At 27.3% G+C, this 23,955-nt stretch overlaps 2 protein-coding genes across 3 annotated transcripts in view; both read right to left on the reverse strand.

Annotated features, from left to right (window-relative positions):
- Positions 1-12,375, reverse strand: part of LOC132928784 (ataxin-2 homolog) — a 33,435-nt gene extending 21,060 nt beyond the window's left edge. Inside the window, exon 1 of one of the 2 annotated variants that reach the window (XM_060993653.1) lies at positions 11,633-12,375. The gene's annotated coding sequence lies outside the window, so the exon portion shown is untranslated. Of the gene's footprint in view, positions 1-112; positions 286-11,632 lie in introns of those variants that run through there. The other variant, XM_060993654.1, reaches the window with a different exon arrangement.
- A 2,185-nt stretch (positions 12,376-14,560) lies between these two features.
- Positions 14,561-22,157, reverse strand: LOC132930039 (pleckstrin homology domain-containing family G member 1-like). The gene is made up of 8 exons (XM_060995695.1): positions 22,050-22,157; positions 19,553-19,647; positions 18,074-18,190; positions 17,827-17,977; positions 16,243-16,422; positions 15,931-16,086; positions 15,780-15,875; positions 14,561-14,738 (listed from the first exon to the last, which is right to left on the reverse strand). Exons 1-8 carry the CDS (start codon positions 22,155-22,157, stop codon positions 14,604-14,606), a joined length of 1,038 nt encoding a protein of 345 aa, XP_060851678.1. The 3' UTR covers positions 14,561-14,603.
- Positions 22,158-23,955: the final 1,798 nt, after the last annotated feature.

A 23,955-nucleotide genomic window follows, 5' to 3' on the forward strand; every position in this document is an offset into this window, starting at 1 on the left:
GCGGTGGCATTGAGAAAGTACCTAATATTGTTATTATTATATTTTTTTAAACGAAAGTGATATATATTATATATTTATATACAATATACCAACATATACCAATAATACGTACGTTGCCGCGAGATGATTACATCAGGAGCGCTGAACAATAGTGTTACGCGTCAGCTATCACGCGTGCCATTCTGGTCTTGTATCGGAATGATTCCATATAGTTCGCGCTCAACGTGTATGAGTATGTATATAATGTGTGTATAGTAAATATCGTACAGCCAACTGCCAAGTGTGTATACCTACGTATGTTATAGGTATAGTGGTGTGTGTTTGTGTATGTGCATTTATGTATAAGGACCAGAAGACGAAACTTTCACTGTGAACTGATTTTTCCTCTCTTTCTCTCCCCCTTGTCAATATCATATTATTTCTCTCTTATTTCCCTTTCTATCTTTTTATTTCTCTCCCTCTCTATCTCTAATTTTGTACATCATCATAAAGATGATCGCGTAGGTATCTAAATTACAATAATATACTCTGGAAATATTACGTGCACGTCATCGCATGTTCTACATACAGAAAATTATAAGCATCGGGCTCATCCATCCATCTATAACGATGATAGTCCATATCAAAATTTCTTTTATGAAGAATCGCACGCGTAACATGCGTAACACGTTATTAAACATTTGTTTACATAGGTACAACGAATCATTGTCGTTTTAGATTATAAAACGTGCTCGGTGTAATAATTTTCGTTCCAATGAAATGTACCTACAACACGTGTGCATGCAGTGTTTAACAAGACCACAGTGAATTATATTACTACTAATGAATCTTGTTAGATAGTATATGGTACTGACTCGTACGATCCAATAAAAATATTTTGATCAATACATTTAAAAGTTTACAACACTAACATTTAAACATTAAAAGTCTTAAAATAAACGATAGTACGTTAGGTAAATATTTATAATAGACTACAGTTAAAAATATTATTTTAGTCGTATAATTAAAACACTGTAGTTGATAAAATACGAGTATATATACGAGACAATATTAGGTATATGTAATTGTATGTACTGTTGGTTACTTGGTTATATTAATTAATGCTTTAATTTTTAATTAACATTTAATAATATGGTGAGTTTATGACTTTATGTTATATATACAGTTACAACACATATCTTAAATCTTTATTGTTGTTAGCAAAACGTGTTTTTATTTTAAATATGATGTGTTAAATAATATTGAAATTTGAAAGTGAAACAACTCCATGTAGTATGTACTCGACCAGATATTATTATACATTTCCTCTTTGGTGTATAATACAAGCCAAGGTTACGAGGAATTAGCTAACACCAGTAGGACTACATCAAAACGTGCGAATAACATATGATGCATTGTTGAATCTTGAATGCATTTTATTCTGAATAGTTTTCTCAATGTACCTTGTTAGTAGTTACAAATATTTATTTCAATAAAAATTTAATACAAAAAAAATAATAATAATAAAGTCATATAAATATAAATATTTTTTTTTAGTTAATATTAATTTTTAACATTGCAAAAAAAAAATTAATTCTTATAATTATAACTTATAATGAATAGATTTTAAGAGTATAAGACATTTTCCTGGATTTTAAACTATAATATAATTATATATAATATACATGTATATACCTATTTATATAAATTATGATGTAAATATTTTTAATAAATCTATAAACGTGTAGATTTTATCAAAATGTTTAATAATTAAACTTGTTTTTGATCAACATTAGTCAAACACACAGTAGAAAAATTTCAAAATCGAAAAAAATGTATTAATAAATTTTTTATTATAATATACGAGTAGGTAGTCCATATATAATATAGTAATACTAAAATATATAAATAATAATGACGTTTCAAGAATAGTTATCAATAAACATACGTGATAATAAATTGCTTATACATAAAGTTTTAGTAACACTGAATAATATTTTAAAAATATAATAATATGATGTTTAAAAGTTCATAAAAAGTTGGTCAGTTAATCAATAATTTAAATTTTTTATTTTAAAAGCCACACTAGATCAATAACAAAGAGCATCATTGTTAAGATGCATTGATTCTACTGCCTATATAATTACTTATACTACGAAACAAGATCTAGAGAAAATGATCCAAGCGAGTCACGCGCGTTGAAGTCACCTACAGTTATCCGTTCTTCTATCTACAGTGATCCCGAATCCAGATAGATCTGATGAGTGATGATATATTTTTTTTCCTATTTTCATATCCAGAATGATCGTTTAAGGTTATATAATGGATTTGATGGCCAGCACTATAACTGCCACGTCTATCAATATAATATGTACCTAACGACACAAAGTATAAAATAAACACAAACGATTTTTATCGTGTCAAAAACATTACATCATACCGGTAACATAACTACAGGATTCTAATTCAGATCAAGGATCTCCTATCTTTTTATGCCACGCCTAGAAGGCCATTATACCATAATATTTTGTACGTAAAAATTTCGTCGAACTTAGAACCGTGTGTGATCATAATATCAATATCATACATAAAAAGTGTGGTGGTATCTTCGTGTGAATTTAGCAAATAAAACAATATCTATGCGAGAATATTTTAATTACACATTCAAACGTGAAGTTTTACTTGCTAGATTGCATGAAAAAATTAAAAAAATTCATTAGCTTATTTTATATAATATCTAGCACCAAGCTACTCATATTATTCAATAAAAAAATAACATAAATATTATCGTAAAATCAAAAAATTAAAAATTAAATTAAACAAGGATCTAATGGCTACCAAATAAAAAAGTTAAATATTATTGTATCATTGTACAAAACAAGATTAGGCATTTAGTCATTTCCAGTAAAAATTTCTAAGATTACGATTTTATTAAAATACTTACGAAAAACTTCAATTTATTCCTTAATTACTACGAAAGCAAATTGATATTTTAATATTAATAGGAATCATTAAAAATACACATATAAAATTATTAATAATATTGCATAACACGCACTCAATCAAGACGTTATAAATCGAACCCGTATTAGCTATTAGAATGACGATATTTAATTTAAAGGATGGAAATAAAATTTTTTTAAATACTATTATAGCAGCCAACACTGGTGCGGAAATAGTAAATGTACGCAATATGATTCGACGACCGATGGGTACGATGTGGAACACACTCTGAATAGGTTTGGCGGACACGGCCGTGGCGGTCGAAAGCGTAAAATCATGGCATGTGAGACACGACTGCTGCACAGCTCTAATCGTTAATAAATTCAGATTGAAATTCTTGAAACATACAGTCAATACGGTTTTCCCAGGCGTATTATTAACAGCGGTAGAATTCAGTAGAATCGTCTTTGACGATCATAATATATCCTCGGTGGATGAGTTAATCGCTGGCCTTCGACCCGTGGACATTACCACGGCCCGTGGTAATAGCGAATCGTAAATCATATATCGGCAGATACACATGGAAATACTGTTATACCTTATACGATTTGAATCTATTTTAATTTAATAAGATTTAACTATTGATCTTTGAAATCAAGTATTACTTGACATTTACAATAACAAGTTACCCAAGTTTTGAAAAAAGCTAAAAATGACTCATAATGTTTAGACAATTCGAAAACCCCTTATAAGTTCTAAACACCCCCATCTTCCTTGAGGAGGAATCTCATTATTTCAGTAAAAATTTAAAGCAGAGAATTCAACCATAATCTGTATCATGTGGCATACGAATGATACAATTTCAAAAACAAGTGGGAAAGCGTAAATAGGGAATATAGATTTAAGTATGTAAATTTTAATCAAATAAAATCTGCAATTATACTAAAATAAATCATAACATTTTATATTTTTATAGGGCTATATAAAATATATGTATATCTACTATTCTATTTCACAGGCATACGATCATACGAGTATACGACCAAAGTTATGATGTAAATAGTTTGAGTATGAAGTCAAGACTCAAGGCACAGGTTTTCAGTTAAGATACCGATATGTCTGTACATAGTTTTAATTTCATTACTTACACGTTGTGTGTAAATATATAAATATATAAATGTATTGTATAGGTGCCAAATCGAATATAATTAGGTAGGTATTATACATGTATAATAAACTATATGACTGGCAGCTTATCTCATTATGAATCACTAATTAACATTACCTGTTTTCATTATATCGTTATTATATTTAATAATATTATGATAAATCAGAAAACACATATTACAGTAGTCAGATTTCAAGGATTTTGACACCAAAAATATCACTTAATAATAATATACGTAATATATTATATTCTTTTAATTCTTTCTCAATTATAATTTTCCCATATTGTAATATCAACCACCATCATGATCGTTTATCACGCATCCATACAGGGATTTAATTCAAAGACTATATTACCAACAACTAATATTGGCGTTCATTCTAATAAATAGAATATATATTACACATTAATTTAGATTCTTAATTTTAGACCCATTTCCAGATGATAATTAAACTTATCCTTAATTTTAACAATGGTTTAATATTAAAAATGTATTTAATTTTGCGTAGTAAATTTTACACTAAAATATTAAATACTAATTTTAAAAATCTTCACGGTTACCTAAATATTTATGAATTAGGAACGTGTCTCGTTATTATAGTGTCTTGCAATTCATAGTATGTATATTCTTTGTAAAAAAATTAAATTACTTCATGACATAAAAATTTAAAAAAAGGTAAAAATATTATTTATTAGAATTTAAAGTATTAAAACCGGCTAGTTAGAAAAATATACATAGAAAGTAAAAGTTGTAACGATTGCTAACAAATAGGTCACCAAAAAAAAACGAGCTCAAAAATGATAGTAAATACATGTGAAATGTTTACATCATAGCATTATACTCGATACAATAATAATTACATGTAACAATATACGAGTATAGCTATTAAAAAATAAGAATAATAATAAATAAGAATAGCATAGGCTTATAGAAGTATATTATCTTAAATAAAAACTCATTTTCATTAGGACTTATGTTGTAATTATGTTTTTGGTATAGTCAGTTCTAAAATTATATTTATCTATATAGATGGCTACTATAATTAAAATTATCATCAGTCTAAATGAGCTATATTATTCTATAATTGTATAACACATATTATTATGTTCAATAGGGTTAATTTCGTATGACGTATATCTTATAAAAATAAAATAATAGAAAAATTTACAAGGACGTCATTGCGTATAAAATCAAACTTTATAGTATAGTCTACTATATTTAGTATTAAATTAAAATTAATTTCCAAGCAATAAACTTTTATTTTTCCAGACTACCTAATTAAAATGCACACGAAATATATGTTTTTTAAGATATAAAATGTTTTGAATTTATGTATAAATATAGGCAATAGGTAAAGTAATTTGCAAAAATGTAAGTATTCTGTAAACAGTGTAAACAAAAAACGTTTTATAGCGTTTAACTAGATTCAATCTCATAAAACTATAGATAATGTTTGAAATTTTAATAAAATTAATTCATTATTAGAGATTTATATAGGTATTTATAGTACGTAATTTTTTATTCTTGTTTTAATGTTTTTTTCCGACACTTAATAAAAATTAATTTAAAACTCAAGGTAACCATACCTAGAAAACAATCCAATAAATTCTAAAAATTCTAAAAATTATTAAGAACTCGTATTTATGATTAAATAATAACAATCTAAATTTATAATAATTTACAATTATTTTATTGAACTTGCTAAATAACGCCTATTTTTCTTAATCAATAATAATTATTGAAGTATAATTAATTATAAACTTATATAATATTCCTTTCGCTTTTATAATATTCAATTTTTCTGGCTATATAACTATATATTTTAAACAATCGCTCACTTGAGTATCTTTTTTAACAAAACCTTCACCTTTCCAGGTCAAAATATATGAACACAGAATCTATGATTAAACTGATTAAAGTCATTAAATCTAAAACAGACCATAAAATGGTATTTATAAAACTGGAATTTTGAACCACATATTTTAACTGTAATTAATATGAAAAAAAATGAACTATGAATGTTTAGTACAATAATTATAAGTTGTTGCCGTTGTTGATAGATAATCCAATTAGAGGATTTAACTTTTACTTAAATGGTTGACCGAACATCGAAACAAAATATATACCTAAATATGAATAACTTTCTTAAGATTGCGAATAAAAGAAAACTAACTACTGTCTCTTCATTTCAATCATACAATGATAAAAATTCATTAATAAGTAGGTTCCTAATACAGTACAAATAAAATACTTACATTGAAAAAAAATAGTTTTGTAAAATTAATAAAAAACATTTAAAAAGAAAAAAACAGCAGAACTGAATAAATATAATATTATTATTACCTATGTTATTATACTCCTCTACATTTTAAAACTATTGAAACTATTATCATTTGGTAAAATGTTTGTTCAATAAAATTAAACATAACAATTTTTGTAAAAATATTCTTCATTAAAATAATAAATAAAATATTTAAGTAGATATATGTAAAATTTTAAATTTTAAAATTGTACTGGGTTCGTAATATTCATACGAAAAAAAAGACACCTTGAAAATATGAAATCACAAAGTATTATAATTTTATAACTATAATAGTTCTCATTTCTCGTAGTATTAATATTGCATTCAGAGCAATATTAAAATAGTCACATTCAGAGATCAATTATGTATCATAATATTAGGTTTAGATCGACGTAAATGAAAAAGTCATGATTTATATCTAAATTGGTAGAATTTAGTTATAAATTACATGAAAATTTCAAAAATTTGCAAAATAAAGATCAGTTATTTAGAATTGTATGTTATTGGGTCACATTTAAAAAAAAGTATCTTCCAAAATTTCTGAGCCTAAATAATTAATAATAAATAAAATAATATTTGACTTATCGGTGCAGGTAAATCATTAAAAATTAAAAGTAAATATCTAAAATACTGATTTACACACTTAACAACATACTTAATCCTACGGGGTTATAACCTCAACCTATTTTAAATTTTATTATTTTTTAATTTAAAGTTCTCCTGAAGTATGGCTACAGCCTATTTGCGACCCAGAGTAGTACATTTGCGCCCCGAGGGATATGGACAGATGCGCCCGAAAGATAAGGTACTACCTGCCGATTTATAGCCCATATGCGCCCATTTCGTATACAACGTTGCCGTTGTGATTCATATTATTATAGATTATATTTATCATGATAAATACTTAAATTAATTAGATTAGTAGATTATATTATAATAATTAATAATTATTAGTACTTTAATAGGTAATTATAATTGTCTTTAATACATGTTTTATGTTTTTACATACGCACTACAATCTTTTTTAACGCAACGCCAACTTATATTTCCCGAAACCAAATTTCTACTAAAGTGGAATTTAAAGTTACGAAAAATTAAACACTCACGATTTTTAGTAGTATTTATTATATTAAATTCCATTTTTAAACACTCGAAACTCACGTATAATACTCTAGTAAAATATTTTTTAATGTGATAAACAAACATTAATGCGTTTAATTAAAATTCTCACATTTTTGTGATTTTGTAATAGAAGCAATATAGTTTTCTTTTTCAAAGAATTACTTCTTGGAATACAATATGTACTAGAAATATTTGATATACATAGTCGACAGTGAATACAATAACGATATTCGATAACATCCAGGATTTATTTTTTTCTATAACATATAATGTAATAACGTTTACGTCTTCACGATAAGATCAAAGTGCAACTTGAGTTGATTTATATCCAAAGCCGTATTACATAGCGCGGTTAGGTAATGTTTATGCAATTGAAATTCTTGTTGTTTTACAATAATATAAACTAATATTATTATAAACAACGTGGGTTCCTCTCAGAAATTCAACTGTATTTATAAGTATATGCGAGTAGGTTGCTTCCGACTATAAACACTATCTGGTTTATTGAACTTGGATAGTCGACTGCAAGTAAAATTAGAGATATCTATACAAGCTACCACATTTTCTAACGCGTTCACATACTAATTAAAGTAAATAAAATATTCAACCTTTTTTGTGATAAAATCCATGGCTACTTGCCAGGTAAAAATATTCATATTAATCATGTGGATCGGATCATTTCGATAAAAAACTGTGATTTTATACCCATTTACATTAAACAACATACAAATACGTATATATAATAATATACAGTATAAATGACCTTATATTTAAAGATGATTCATTTTGAAAGCGCAAAATAATTATATATTAACATAGGCACTTGAGATTACATAATGTCAAACAACTATAACCATAATGATCGAGCATTATTTTCGTTAAGTTAACACGTTTCAACATTTGATCTAAGTAGGTACCTAAATCTATCATTTATTAAACTTCTTTATTTTTTTTAACATTTTACATTTGATGTTACATAAGAAAACTTCATTTTAAATTCTATACAGGTCGTAAAGTTAAAATGAATGCCATATCGTTTGCAATCTTGTATAGGTAATCAATTCAACGTTATAAATAATTCTTCGTCAGAAGTATTACTAATGACTAATAGGTAAGCTGAGTTTTTTTTATACATATTAGTAAAGACCTTTTAAAATAATTATAAATTAAGTAATATTTGCGCCATTATTTTAAAGGGAAATTTATTTTATTCAAGATGAAGCTATTTCAGAATATAAATAATAATTTTTTAGTTATATCAATACTCATTTTTAAAATATATAAATTATAAATATTATGATTATGCATTATGATTTATGTTTGTAGAATATAAAATAATTAATATACTGCAGACATTTTATAGTACCTAATATACAGAAGTAAGTATAACTGTATAAGTTAGGTTAGTTAAAAAATGGTCTAAGTATTTCCGTTATTCGTGAATTTTTTAAGTAAACGCAGATATTTAAAAATATATTTATGTATATGGAATATGGATAGGTAATTTAATTTTAGATTAATATTCAAAGTATTTATATTGAATAAATTAGCATAATACTGCCAGCATTGTTTTATATTATTGATCTTTTTCTCATTCTAAAAATGTTTTTCGATAAAACGCATCATTATTACAAATGCCTTTTATCCACTTTAAATCTAAAATACACAATAAGATTTAATAGGCAATTATGATTTTAAGTTAAAACTAATCTAACTATAGATGCCTTTTGTATAAGTGATAATTTAAGACAAACTGTAATAATTCACGTTCACTTAACCTAGCCTAATGCCCTGATCTGTTGTATAGACGGTCCTTTATGCTTACAAACTATTTAACTTTGTTGTAATTCGATCAATGTCATTTAAAAATCAATTGTGTTCGTTTTATCTACCTATGCGTATTATATAGTTTCACTATCATTTTGATTACAATGTTTAAAAATTGAAATTGATTCTTGTTGCACAATATTCACCACACGGCAGCGGTATATTCCGTTGCCATCGGGTGACTTCATAATAACGGCACCGTTAACTCGCTTCAATACACTCTGAGGGCGACCAGTCATGAAATCTAATGAGTTGATTTATAACGGATAGGCGGCTCTAGTGCGTTGCATTGAATTCTAATTAACGTTAATAGTTAATACTAACCATGACACGATGGAGAAAAAATAACAACAACTGCTATAAATTCATTAATAAACCATATTATCAAACTTTAGAACCATAAAATATTTATGAAGTATTTTTTATAACAGTTAAATTATGGTATTTTTATTAAAAATACGATAATACTACTTATATTATTGAATATTACGTATTCACATTTTAAATACAACTTAAATTTTTACAGAGTAGGTAGTTATTATTATTCGGTATACAAGGACATCACAGGAACATTAAAAAAATTAATTTCTCTAACACACTATAACAAATTTAGGTATAGGTTGATTAATGAAATATTGTTAGGTCATATTATTATACATGATGTTATCGTAAACAATGAATTGTATAATTGAGGCCTTCTTTTAACATACTGCTAAAGGAAATTAACATTTTGGACAATGTTTAATCTCTAGACGATTAAAATAATAATCCGTTTTAAACCAAATTGGATTTAATTATAATTAAACACTAATAAAATTCAATTTTTTTTTATTTTACCTTCAGACTATTTCATTAAACAATTTTTATGTATTAGGTATGTATGTATTTTTGAAACGATGATAATTGTATAAAAGATATAACCTGTTCCGCGAACCGAGCGAATGACCTCTGGGGACGATGTTTTGAGACGGAATAATATAAATAGGTATTAATAGGTATTATGATACGAGAAGATGAAATCAAAATTTTAAAGTCTATGATTATGATAATCATCTCAGGTGTGAATATTATGAAAACGCGATGAATTTCCATAAACACGTGTACCTATATTATTATATTAGGCATAATATTATACATTTTTTTATATATAAGTTAGACTTGTTGTGTATATCTGTCGACTGTCAACCGCTGTTATAAGCGTATAGATGTTAATTTCGCGTAGATTGGGACAACCAAACCGACAATACTCACGGGATCCCGAACCGATCGTTTGCGGGGAAAATATTGAATGCGCCACCGCCGTGTATATTAGAATATAATATTGTAAAAGAAATAATATATACCAACGAATAAAACATATAATATGATTAACTGGTGTTTTTTTCTCGGAGAAAATAAAATAGTTTCACGCGGATCCATTATTTGCAGTGATGGTAGGAGAGAGTTTTTGTGGCGTAACTGCAGCGTGTTCTGATTATCGTCCACACTGTAACGTCGCTATAATATTATAATTTATAATATAGACGGGCGGGTACCGCGATGATTGCCATGGCTCGATAACGCCGTGATTAACGCGTGATTTATATAAAAAACCACGCACGCGGGGAGGTGCTTATTTCCGAGCGATTGGTCGGAAAAAACGTACGGGTAGCCGCTGCTGCAAGTGAAATATTCATCTGGGAGGAGAGGGGTGAATCGAATAATTAGTACTACATTTATAGTGGCGGGGGTGTAAATTGTGGCAGAACACATAAGAAAACATACAATAGGGGAAAAATAAATTTAGGGGCACCGTCGCTTATTGCAAGTTGTGCGAGAATTGTAATTTTTTTTTTTATTTAAGTAAACTTGGTATGAAACCATTAGTTTCGATAATTACAGTTTTATGGGGAAAAAATAAATAGACAGTTAAAAATAATGTGAGGGACGTCACAGATGGCTAGAGAATAATGACGAATTGCTCTGCAGGTGTTGCACAAATCTTAGGTCCAAAAACCTCGTAGTATAGTTGTTGTAGGTTTCAGTATGGTCTTCTCGTCGTTTCGACATACCCAAGTAATATAACCGATATAATAAGACAAGCAATAATAATACGCACGTGGATAAGTATATACGTATGACTTTAGTGCCTATTATATAATATTGTATACCTATATATATATATATATATATATATACGCGTGATAAAACCATCGGGAATCGCGCGAGTCGAATCGTCGCACAGTTCGGACGGAGCCTCTCGCATATATTATTATTTTTTGATTATTATCATTATTATTATGTTACTTACGAGATCCTTGTCGTACTGCGGACAGTCGTGGACGTTCGGGGAGGTGCGTGCAAGAGGGTCGCATGGACCTCGGCGGTCAACGGGATCGTCGTGCGGAGTTGCGTTTTCCGCGGACGTAATCTAGGTGCATATATGAAGGCGTAGGCACGTAGTCGCGCAAACGGTTACGACGATGCCGTCGGTCGGCGGGCGGGCTGTCGTCCGGTATATCACCACGTCGTCGGCTCCGGGTCTGCTGCAGTGCGCATTACTCGCGAAGGTCGCGACGAGTGTGTATTATACACCCGCGTGATGGTATGACGCGCGGACGACTCGGCTGCGGGGGTACCGAAACGTCGCGGTTTTCGTCAGCTGATCAACGGGCCGAAACAGAATTAATAACAGACGCCTATAATATATAATATCGCACAAATGTGCCGCGGCAGTGACAGAAAAGCGTAGACACACCCCGAACGAGCGTCGCTAAGTTTTCAGATCTCCCGTCGAACGATCGGTATAAAATATAATTATGCGCGTACGATATTATTATAATAATAATTCAAACAGAACGAGTAAAACACGACGATTGCAATATTATTATTACGATTGGTTATTATTATTGTTGATGGTGTTGTTAAAAACAGCCGACGACCGCGGTGCGTGCGTCGTATATTGCGTATGACCGACGAACCGACACTGAGAGAGCTCTGCCGCGGCTGATTTGACGGCGGGACGACGACGGTGTGCGCGTAACGCGGTCGGTGGCGATCGCCGGGGGATCGGCCGAAAGACTTGCCGCGTCCTCCACCATGCAGCCCGAGCCCGGGCCACTTCCACCGGCCGTAGCGGTCGTCGCCACTCGTCGCCGCCGCCACTACCATTTCGCGTGCGTTCTTCTCCGCGGCGGCCGGTGCAACGCCCCCGTGGACGATCGCTGCGGGTCGACGACGCGGGTTTTTTTTCACACGGCCGGAACAAAGAGACGCGCGCGCGACGTCTGCAGGCGGACCCGTCGCTCGGTCGCTGCCACCGTGTGGAGAAGATTTTTCATCTGCACCGTGGTCACTGGTCGCTGGTCGCTGCAAAGGGCACACGTGAGGCGACGAGTATCGTGACCGGGTTACCGGCACCGTGACAGCGGTAAAGGGCGGTAGGGTTGCCAAATTTAAAAATTCAAAATACACGTAGACTATAAAATATGAATATACCTTAGGTATATCTCGAATGTCACAACTCTAACATTTTTTTTTTTATATATAAAAATATCTTGAATTTTTAAAATGAAAGATCTCTATTTTAAGGAGTGTTAGTTTTAACATGAGTTTTCTAAATTTAAATATTGTCATATCAGCTATCCCCAAACAGACAATAAGGTCTTTTTTAAACAACAATGTTTTTTATAAATTTCTGCATCAATAGTTTAATATATATAATAGAATGATATTTCAACAACATACAGGTTAGTTACATAAATATCAACTAAATAAAATATAAACATATTATTTTTAAGTTTAATAAAATAAATACCAACTTTGTCACAGTCCACAGGCATACATATAGTGATATAGGACTTTTAAGGCATGCTATTCATATATTCCTGTCAATCTACACAGCTACTTGTAGATCCAAAACTGCGTACACCGAATACACAATGAGACTGTGATCTTCAGATTTGTTTCAGTGTTTTGATATTGATTTATTATTATCAATGGAATTTTGATGAATTTGCATTTTTACCTTGTATACATAAAAACGTTGTTTTTTTCTTTGGTATATCTTTAAATGTTTCCCATTATACATAATAATAGTATGTATTTACATTAACACATAAGTCATCTCATAGTAAAGCCTCACAGCTCTTGTACTACGTATTTAAAATTATATTTTTAGCGGTCATATTTTACACATCTGCTTTTAGTATCGTATAGTATAAACCGGGGGCACTTGCACATGAGATTCGGCTGGAGAATATCTTAATTTTCAATCGGGAAAATATCAACAACGTATCACCTGCGATTACCAACAGACCGACGACAATAACAACACCGGCTGCAGTCAACAGGAAATCGCAGAGATTCCTCGAACACGCTTACACACATATAATATAAACGCTATTAGTAACTCTATATACTAATACATATTATATTATGACTCATTGTTTGGTATCTGTAAATACATCACGTTCCGATTGGTATACAATACTCGTTATTGCTTAGCCCTCGATACTTATTTTTCAAGCTCTGTAACCAGTAGTTCGGTTTACTTAAATTGTCCAAGGTTCACTTTATTTGCGAACTTTGTCCGTTTACGGATATGCATGAGATGTTAATAACCCAAATATTATATAATGCCATACTACTACGGATATTGAGTGTATTGCACATAAAAACAATGAATGGTCATTTTAGGGACAACTGTGCAAGACAAGAGCTATAAATTATTATTTCTATGATTGATTATAATATTATTATGTAGTAAAAGTACCTATACTCGATTCATACTTTTTACTGAAAAAATATTTATCAAATTTTAATGTGTATAAATAATAACGTAAGTAATTACACATTAACTAAACATTAGTTTTTATTGTTTAAGAATAAATTTGTTAAAATAAATTGTTTGTTAAAAATACAATAATTTTTTATTACATAATTTGTAATATTATTTAATTTATAACACAGCTCATATAAAATGTATAATATGCATAATACATTGAATTTAAATTAATAATAGGTATATATATATATTTATACATAATTAAATAATCGTTTTTTATAGTTATATTTGCATTGAAACTAATTATATAAAATTATAAACTATAATATTAAACAATAAAAAAAAAGCTCTAAATAATATTTAACACTTTACACTTCTGTAAATAAGTATTTAATTTTGCTTTTATTTATTTATATTTGAATTCTAACCATACATTTAATAAGCTGTAGGTAATATAACAATATAGCTATTTTTAGTAATAGCTATTTAGAATTAATTAATTAAATAAATGTGGTATGTAGAAATATTTGGCCATTAATTCAGCAAAGCTGATGCTTGAGAGATCTGAAGTATCTTTTTTAATATTGTTTAACATTTTAACCCAAAATATCTTTTCTTCTGCTAAAGTCGCCTGTGGAATAATTAAGTAATGCACTTTAACAAATATATGAAATATGTAAATTAAGTAATATTTTATACTCTGATACTTGTATGATGTTCACTGATCAGAATTACAAATACTTAAAAAAGTTTTTTTAATATTTTATAGGCAATACAAAACCACAAAAGAATTTAAGTTTAACTAATCAGAACATCAAATATGTTCAATTATAAATACTTTTAATAAAATAAAAAGAGTAATTTAATTGGCCTAGTATGTATAGTATAAAAGACCATCGATTTATTTTAAAAAGTAAAGAGAAGACACTTAGACAGGAATGAAAATGCAGGTATACTATATTGTAAACAATATTTTTTTATATAAATCTGTTTTCTATAGATGGTACATGGCTACATAATGTATAACACCATTATTATGTTTCACCGTGTTTATTCTCGTACATCCCCATTCACCTATTTACTAAACATAAATTTATAACTCTCTACTTCTCGCTTCACACAAAAATTAAATAAATAATTAAATTTCAAAATTTCAATATTAATAATTATATAAACATATGGGCATATGGCTCTACAAATACTTGGAAACTATTAATAAAAATATTAAGATAAACTCTTGCTCTATAAATTGGCAAACCCCAAAATATTTACCTACTACCGTTTCATTTTAAACTTTGAATAAATCAAACAATTAATTATAGTTACCTAACATATTAATCAATGTATTTAATATACTGATAATTATAATTTTCAAAATTGATATTTATAAGATATTATTATTATTATTATTATAGTATTACAATAAATAACTAATATTTAAATTTATAAAAATCCATATAGGTATTTAAATTATTTTATTATCAGTGAAACCCACAATAGTTATCCTAAAATTAAGATTTCATCTTTAAAAATTAAAATTATAATAACATTTATTAGGTAATTAAAATATATACCTATTGTAGATAATACTAAAACTAATTAAATCCTGATCAATTTTTTAAATAATTAATTTAATTTATCGAAGATAAAATAAATATGATAATGAATTTACTTGCAATGTAAACGAATGTTTGGATCCCACGTTAGATGCCAAACGAAAACTTAGTGGATTTCCTTTCACGTGTTCAATCACAGTGATGTTCCGACTCTAAAAAATAAAAAATTAAAAGTTTAACATAATGACATAGCTAGGAAAAACTTACCTTTATATGAGTTTTGTATTCCAACAGTCCACATTTTTGTTCTTTGACAATCAATAACATATTGTTCAATATAATCACATGGAGTTTCTTCTTCGTTCCCGCGATCATTAAATCGCCTTCGGCGTGTAATTCAAAACAATTGTTTGATATATCGACCTGTAAAGAACAATGCATTTTTACAGTTGATTTAAATTGTATTATAATTTTGTATTATTAAACTTAACGAAACACGAATTATTATTAGAATAAATAATTATTATTTGAATATAATGACAATCTACTATGCTGTAGAGTGCAGACAGTGGTTATTACATTTGTCTTATCCTTCAAATTCAAATGTTTAATCATTAATCGTATATCCTTAATACGACCTTCTTTTTCATATTTATTTTTCGTCTCATCAATAACTTTAGCTAAAATAACCATTTTGTCATGAGCTTTTACGACTAAAGAATGATCAGTTTCGTTATATGAAGTATATGCTGCTAATTTCTGTGAAAAAAATAAATGCTTTATTTAAAATATTTCAATTAGGTGTATCTACCTAACAATTTATTATTTACATAATATAAACTTGATTAGTTGTAATTCTAACTCCAAAAAAACAACACTTATGTAGTTCGAAAGTATAATTTGAGTCAAGTATACCTCAAAACGTTGTCATTAAGTATTGATAATTAAAGAATAGTGTAATATTCCAAGTTTCTATGATTATTACAAAATAACACAGAAACCATTAAATATCGTTATTGTAAGTTTAAATATCAAATATCATAAAAATTTAAACTTCAATTGCTCAAATATACTGAACTTTTTTGATTTATAGTAAAAAAAATGTATGTAGAATTTTATGAAATTTTGTCAATTTAGTACATTGAATTTTTTAACTTTATCTTTATTTAAATTTTTACCAAAACTACCCTAAAAATTGATAGTTGAAGCATTTTTACTGCTCTATAAATCAACGTCAGACACAAAGAAAAAATTAAGAATGTAAATAATTTATTTTATGCCAGAGTTTTACTTTCAATTTATTTTTAAATTTTAAACAACCGAAAACATTAAACCATACATGTTTATCACTTTAAACGAGTATCGTAGCTCGTGATTCCAAGAAAACTCAATAAATAATAATAAGATTTACATATTAAGTGTACATATTATTTTTAGTTGAGATTTATATAGACATATTATAATATGTTTAATACATCGAGGTGAGTTTGCATCATTATCATCATTTGGCTGAAATGTATATGGATACCTAAGTGAAATATATTTTCCTTCTCATTTTTAAAAACTCAGGACACTCAGCAGACATAATTTAGTTTTAACTTATGTAGATAAAATGTATCTTGAACACGTATTAACACAGATAACGTTCTTAACTTTAAATTTATATTTAAGTTTAACAATAAAAGTATTTAAAATAATATTATTATAGCAAATTTTATTCTTAAAACTACATAATACAACATTTAAAAATATAATCTCAAATAATAAAATTATAAAATTAATGAAATTAATTCAAAAACGCAGATTTTACGTAAGTACATAATATACGTATATTTTCCAATAAATTCTATATCACTAACACTACTACACTAGACTTTATAAAGGAGCACGTACCATAATGTATTTTTTTGTATAACATTAGTATATATTTATAAGTGCAAATAAGGGTGGCTGGGGGACTTAGCCTCCCACTAGAATTGATATAGCCTTTTTTTTACAGGTTTTGTTTTGAAATAAAGCATTATAAGAGTATCTAGTATAGACCTGGGCTTCAGCGTTCAGCCCCCCCACCCCGAATATCAAACACCAATTACACATATGAATATATTACTTAAAAAAAATTATCTATTTACCTTCCTTTACAGATAAATTTCAACATAATACCTTAAGTAATAAATGATATCTTAAAATACGCTGTACAGGCAGTACTAGATAAGATCCAAGTGGAAGGCGATGTCCTAATTCTTTTTGCCTTTGATATATGATGTTGGTTGACAGTCGACTTTGCATCATTTTTGATATCATAGCATCAGAACTAAATATTAATAATAACATCATTACCTATTTTATGGTTTATTGTTTTAACCAGTATTATTTTTTATAATAAAACATTTTAACTATTGTAACTTACTTTTGGAAATTAATGCAGTATGTTGAGTAAATAATAAACTTAAGATGATTATTTAAAAAACAGTGAGCAATTTTTGGTACGCTATTATTGGCCAATTCTAATTCATTTAAAAATATTCTGTAATTCAAAGAACAAACATTAAAATTTTAATACGTATAATTAGTAATTACCTATACATAATACAGATTTTATTATTTTTCATCGATTTTCTATTAATGCATATTTTTAAAGTATAGATATTTTAACTTTAAAATATACATATGGTAGGTACTCATATATTATATAATATATAAAAGTTATCTTTTATCATTGATGGCGAACAGTGGCCAGTGGCTATCTTATAGGAAATAAATACCTTAAGGGTTAATAGTTAGTAGAAATACTTATAATCACAAAAAATATTAACGTTCATCAAATTATATAATTTACATAATTTGAAGTTAAAACAAAATAATATTTTTGAAAAAAATTATATTAATTCTCATATTTTTTTAAGTTATTGCTTTTTGAATGACAAATGTACATTTATATATATTTCATATTCTGATACAAAATATTTTTATGTTTAAAAATCAAACCACGAATGGTGAAGTTAGTTTTTAATAGAATTTTATAGAATGTGTACTATTACTATTAATTTATTAAATTAATTTAAAATATAAAAGAGTGGTGTATTTATTGGTACCAACATTTTGGGTAACCGTCATATCACTCCGCTTATGTTAACTTTAAATACATATTTTAATTTAATAAATTATTTCTAGTAGAGTAATAGGTAACAAAATTCTTAGAAAAATATGTTGCTTCACAAAATAAATAAAAAATGTACTTCGTCATTTAAATAAGTGAAAACTAAAAAAAAATTATAATGATATAGACAATATTTTTTTCCTAAAAAATATTGTACTGTTGACTGTTGTATAATAGTGATTTCAAATCATGCAAAAAACAATATTTTCAAAAACACTAATAAGTACTGATCGAGTTAATAAATTGTAATCCTAAAATAATTACCCTATTTATGTTGCTCATACCCTTCCTGGTCCACCACAACTGACCTAGCAATTTCTAGCTTATATTGTGGCTTATATTTATTTATACATTATAATAATTATACGAATAGTGTCTATACTCTATATACCGATTTTGTGAGATTAACTATTTAACAGTAGTTTTTTTTTTATTACAATTCGTTATAAAAATTCCCATCCAGGATCAACCGACAAATTAAATATACCTATGTCGGGCTATATATATTATATATATTAAGATTTAAGTTATAGCATGCCAGCAATACGTATAATCCCGTATAGAATGTAATATTCTTGCTATTTCCTCTAAATCTATAACATTTTTGTACCTTTTTAACACCTTTTTTCATATCAAAGTTATATTTTAGTGACACACACAATCCCACTAATACTTTAAATCTACAACTATTATAGAACGAAAAATTAATATATTTTTGTACTTAATTACCTTGAAAATTCATAAATTTCCGTGATATTTCCAAATAATTGATTGCAATGTTCTTTTGACAATATTTCTTTATGCTTCCAATATTCCAAATACTCCTAGTACATTATTTTGAATTTTAATATTTATTTTAACCATTTTTCTAAATTAAAATTATTATATCTATTACAATAGTCAATATCTAATAATTTAAAGTTTAGATGAATGTATTGCACTACAAAATACGTCAGGATATACCTCACCATGGCTCTATCACTACGTAACTTATCTGAACTTATTTTACTAGAATTTGGAACGATTATAGTTTATTTTTTGAACTGACATAAAATCTAGCAGATAGCTATTAATTAATGTAATATTACTACAATAAATTATTTGTTAATACAAATTTAAGCTAATTTTTATTATTACTATTAATAAAAAATATGAAATTATAAGTGTTTATTTTTCTAATTTCGCTGGTTTTATTTTTAATATGATTTTTTTTTTTTTGATAGATACCAATCAAATTTATTGATTATTTAAATTTTTAAGTTCTTTTTGGATTGCTTATAATGACGTATTGAAATGATTATTTGAACGCTTATTTTAATAATTTCAAGTTTTTTAAATCTCAAGCCCTAATAATAACTATACATTTTATAATAATTTATTATAAGGAATTTTATTAATTGTAATAAATTGCTTATAATATATGTATAAATAAAAATTATTTATTCAGTCAATATTCGATATATAGGTCCCTACATTTTTATTATATTTAATACGATAAAAAAGTCAAAAATTAGATTTTGTTATTAAAACTAAAAATGAAATATTTTAGATATACATCAACTCACTTCAACATTTACAGTATAGGTTTATATGTATATGTAAATTTAATTTTAAGAATAATAATAATTTTTTCAAGACTAACAGTTTTATAACTTATTAGGTATTAAACAAAAATTAAAAGCATAATATTATTGATATCCACTGTTCAGTAATTCACGAATATTCAATTTTAAATAACTTAAGTATTAAGTTACAGATTAATTCAACAAATAAATTACTTAATGTGTAATTCTCTAAATCGACTAGTCTACAAAGTAAACAGATATATTCATAACTATTAACTAGGCATCTGGACTTGTTGCACTTAAAATTATCGAAATATGCAGTCAAAATCATCAATATATGCTTAAAAATATGCAACTTATTCTTTATTTTGTTTTTGAAAACGCATATTATAATTATAAAAAAAAATTTAAAAATTAGGTAGGTACATAACAAAAATCGTGAAAAATAACAAATTGATTATAATTTATAATTTATAAAAAAAAAACTGGCACATATCCTAAGTAAATAAGAAATAACGTAAACATGTGATATGCGATCAGTTAACCGTGATTAACCTAGATGGACACGTAGTGCTTTTTAAATTTTCATTTTGTCGTACAATTTAGAATCTATTAGATCATTAGGTTTTACCACAACTATACAATTATTGTCGACAAAAAGTTAGATACGACAGACTACGACCTTAATTTATTAAAAAAATGTATTTTTAAATTTTTTCCAATTATGATTTTTTCCGACAATTTTACGTACATATAAATTTAAAATATGACGAAATATGCAAAAATATACAAATTTAAACTCAGTATTTAGTTTCATCATTTCATAAAACAAATTTATAATTAACCTAGAATAATCTACAACTATTACAAAAAAATATACAAATGCAAGAAGTCCCGAACCCTATTAATAACATATTTAGTAGAAGAATAATGCTATATAAATTATATATGAATTATATATACCTACACAGGTACAAGGTGTCCCGCAAGGATTTACCCATTGCAATATCTCCTGAAATAATAGCTAGAAATATCATAATTTTGTTTTTTTCTTATGAGATTCACAGGGACAGGAACTGTAAGTATTCCATATTTTAATTTAATTTAATATTTTGCTAAAACACAATTTTTTATTTAATTATTTAAAAAAAAAATCGAAGATAGCTATTTTATAATTTATTTTTTTTTAATTTAGACGTTTCAATATTTTATTTTCATTAATTTCATGATTTTTTATTTTTTTTCTTATTACGAAAAAAATTATGAATTATTTAATACCATATTATAAGTGCCAGTGTTATTAAACGTGGCCCGCGAGCTTGTATTACCCGTAAAATAATATAAAAATGTTCTCAATTCTGAAAAAAAAATATTAAAAATCACGATGCTAATGAAAATAAAATGTTGAAATATCAAAATTTTCAGAATAATAAACTATACAAAATAGCTATTTTTGATATTTTTTAACTTTTTTACAATAACATTAAATTAAATTAAAATATGAAATACTTATACTCTTTTAGTCCTTGCCCCTATGAGTCTCATAAAAAAAAAATTATGATATCTCTATTATTTCAGTATATATCGCAATGGGTAAATCCTTACAGGACACTGTATTTAAATCTATGCGAACTACGAAGATTAATAGACAATAAACTTACCTCTACTATTTCTTTCAAATGATTTACATATGATTCTTCGGTTTCCAAAATCTCAGTTATCACCAAATTTTTTTTATTTATTATATTATTGCAATAATTGTCATCCATTATGCTTAACAGCACTAACATCTAAAATACCTATTACAATTATTACAACATCACATATACGAGTAAGTAAATTACTGTTCTCATACAGTACCACCGCCAGTATTATATCTTTGGAAAATAATATTATTAAAATATGCATGCAAAAGGCGCAAATGATTATGTATTTTCAATATTACGTCATTGTTTATTTCCATTAATAAATGTTTTACAATTTTAATGAGTAATAAATTTAGAAATCATACAAGTTTTTACCTATACAACATTGTTATAACAATCATAGAAAAAATAATCTAGTTAACCTCCTATATAAATCATTCCGTGTAATTTTTTATGTCAATAATTAAAAAGTAAAATCAATTAAAAGTATGGCATGACATCGCACCACTGTATTTAATACTTAACCTTATTAAATTATTTGTTCAGAGAAGGGGAATATATACCTATATGGTTCTGTTTCAATATGAAAAATCACATACCTAGTATCTATCATAGGTACGTATATAACTATAAAAATCATGTTCCTACATCCATAAAAGATTTTCATCAATCGATTTTATTGAAAAGTGATGTGTTAATAATATTAATTGACCGTATTAAATATTTTTTACGGGACACAATATAACCACTCTATTTTCTATGTGGGATACTATTTACCACTTTTTTTTTAGGCAGTAAGTACTCTGTTGATTTAAAAATAATAGATTGGGACTTAATTTGCCAAATCCGGTCTCGAAGTCTGTAATTTATGACCATTGACCATAATATGATCCGTACACACTACAACGGGGGCAGTGACATTTTATTGTCTTACACCGAGGCGAAGTAAATTGTGTCCGGCTGATGGGGCTACATAAGAAACCCATGAGGTTCACTAGATATTCTTACTTTGATAATATGTAAACTCAGTATAATATTAAACTACAAAGAAGTTAATGAATTCTTCAGAATGTACTATTTACAATGTTATGCGTTTATTATAAGACGAAGATAATGAATGAAAGTGTAACATCCTTTTAAGAGGACGTCATACCAGCGTATGTGTTGGCTCCATGTGCGTAACTAGGATTTAATAGTTACAAGGGCCAGAGTCCTAAAAAACCAAAGTTAAAAATAATTTGAAGGCTAATTGAGGCTAAAAAGTAAAACCTTATAAGGGAGCTAAATACAAATACAGGGTACTAAGCTCTCCCCCTAGTTACGCCGATGGTTGGCTCCGTCTTACAAACATATAACATACCAATATGGCAATATTTAAGTTCAGCATTTCAACAATTCCAGTTTTGTGTTGATATTATATATGTATTAGAGCATGACAAAATACATATTATTACCTATGTGTTAGAGTGAATTGACTTATTATCAAAATTGTGGGTAAAAACATTATCTGTGTATTATCGTTGGCTATTTAAAATTCTTTAACTTTCAAGCGAGTTGTGACTGTTGTGAGCATTATTATTAAATTTTAATATTTTTACTTACCCATAACTCACTTCAAAATTAAAATAGGTGTTCTAAAAAGCTAAAAAGAGAACACAGATTTTAAGAAACTTAACGCTAATTGCCTTACCGTTAAGTTTGATAATAGGTCAACTCACTCTAATATTTAAGTTAATAACACAAATCTGAACCTAAATATTGGAATGTTAATACTTAATATGTTTTACAGAGTACAGACGTTAATAAGACGGAGTACCTGTGACGTATTTGAGCGCCATTTTTTGATAATAATAGTTTAAAAACACGATACGATTATTTACATAATATGATAATACTTTCTATATACCGATTATTACTGATT

The sequence above is a fragment of the Rhopalosiphum padi genome, chromosome 4 (genome assembly GCF_020882245.1).
Source record: "Rhopalosiphum padi isolate XX-2018 chromosome 4, ASM2088224v1, whole genome shotgun sequence".
NCBI classification, from domain to species: domain Eukaryota; kingdom Metazoa; phylum Arthropoda; class Insecta; order Hemiptera; family Aphididae; genus Rhopalosiphum; species Rhopalosiphum padi.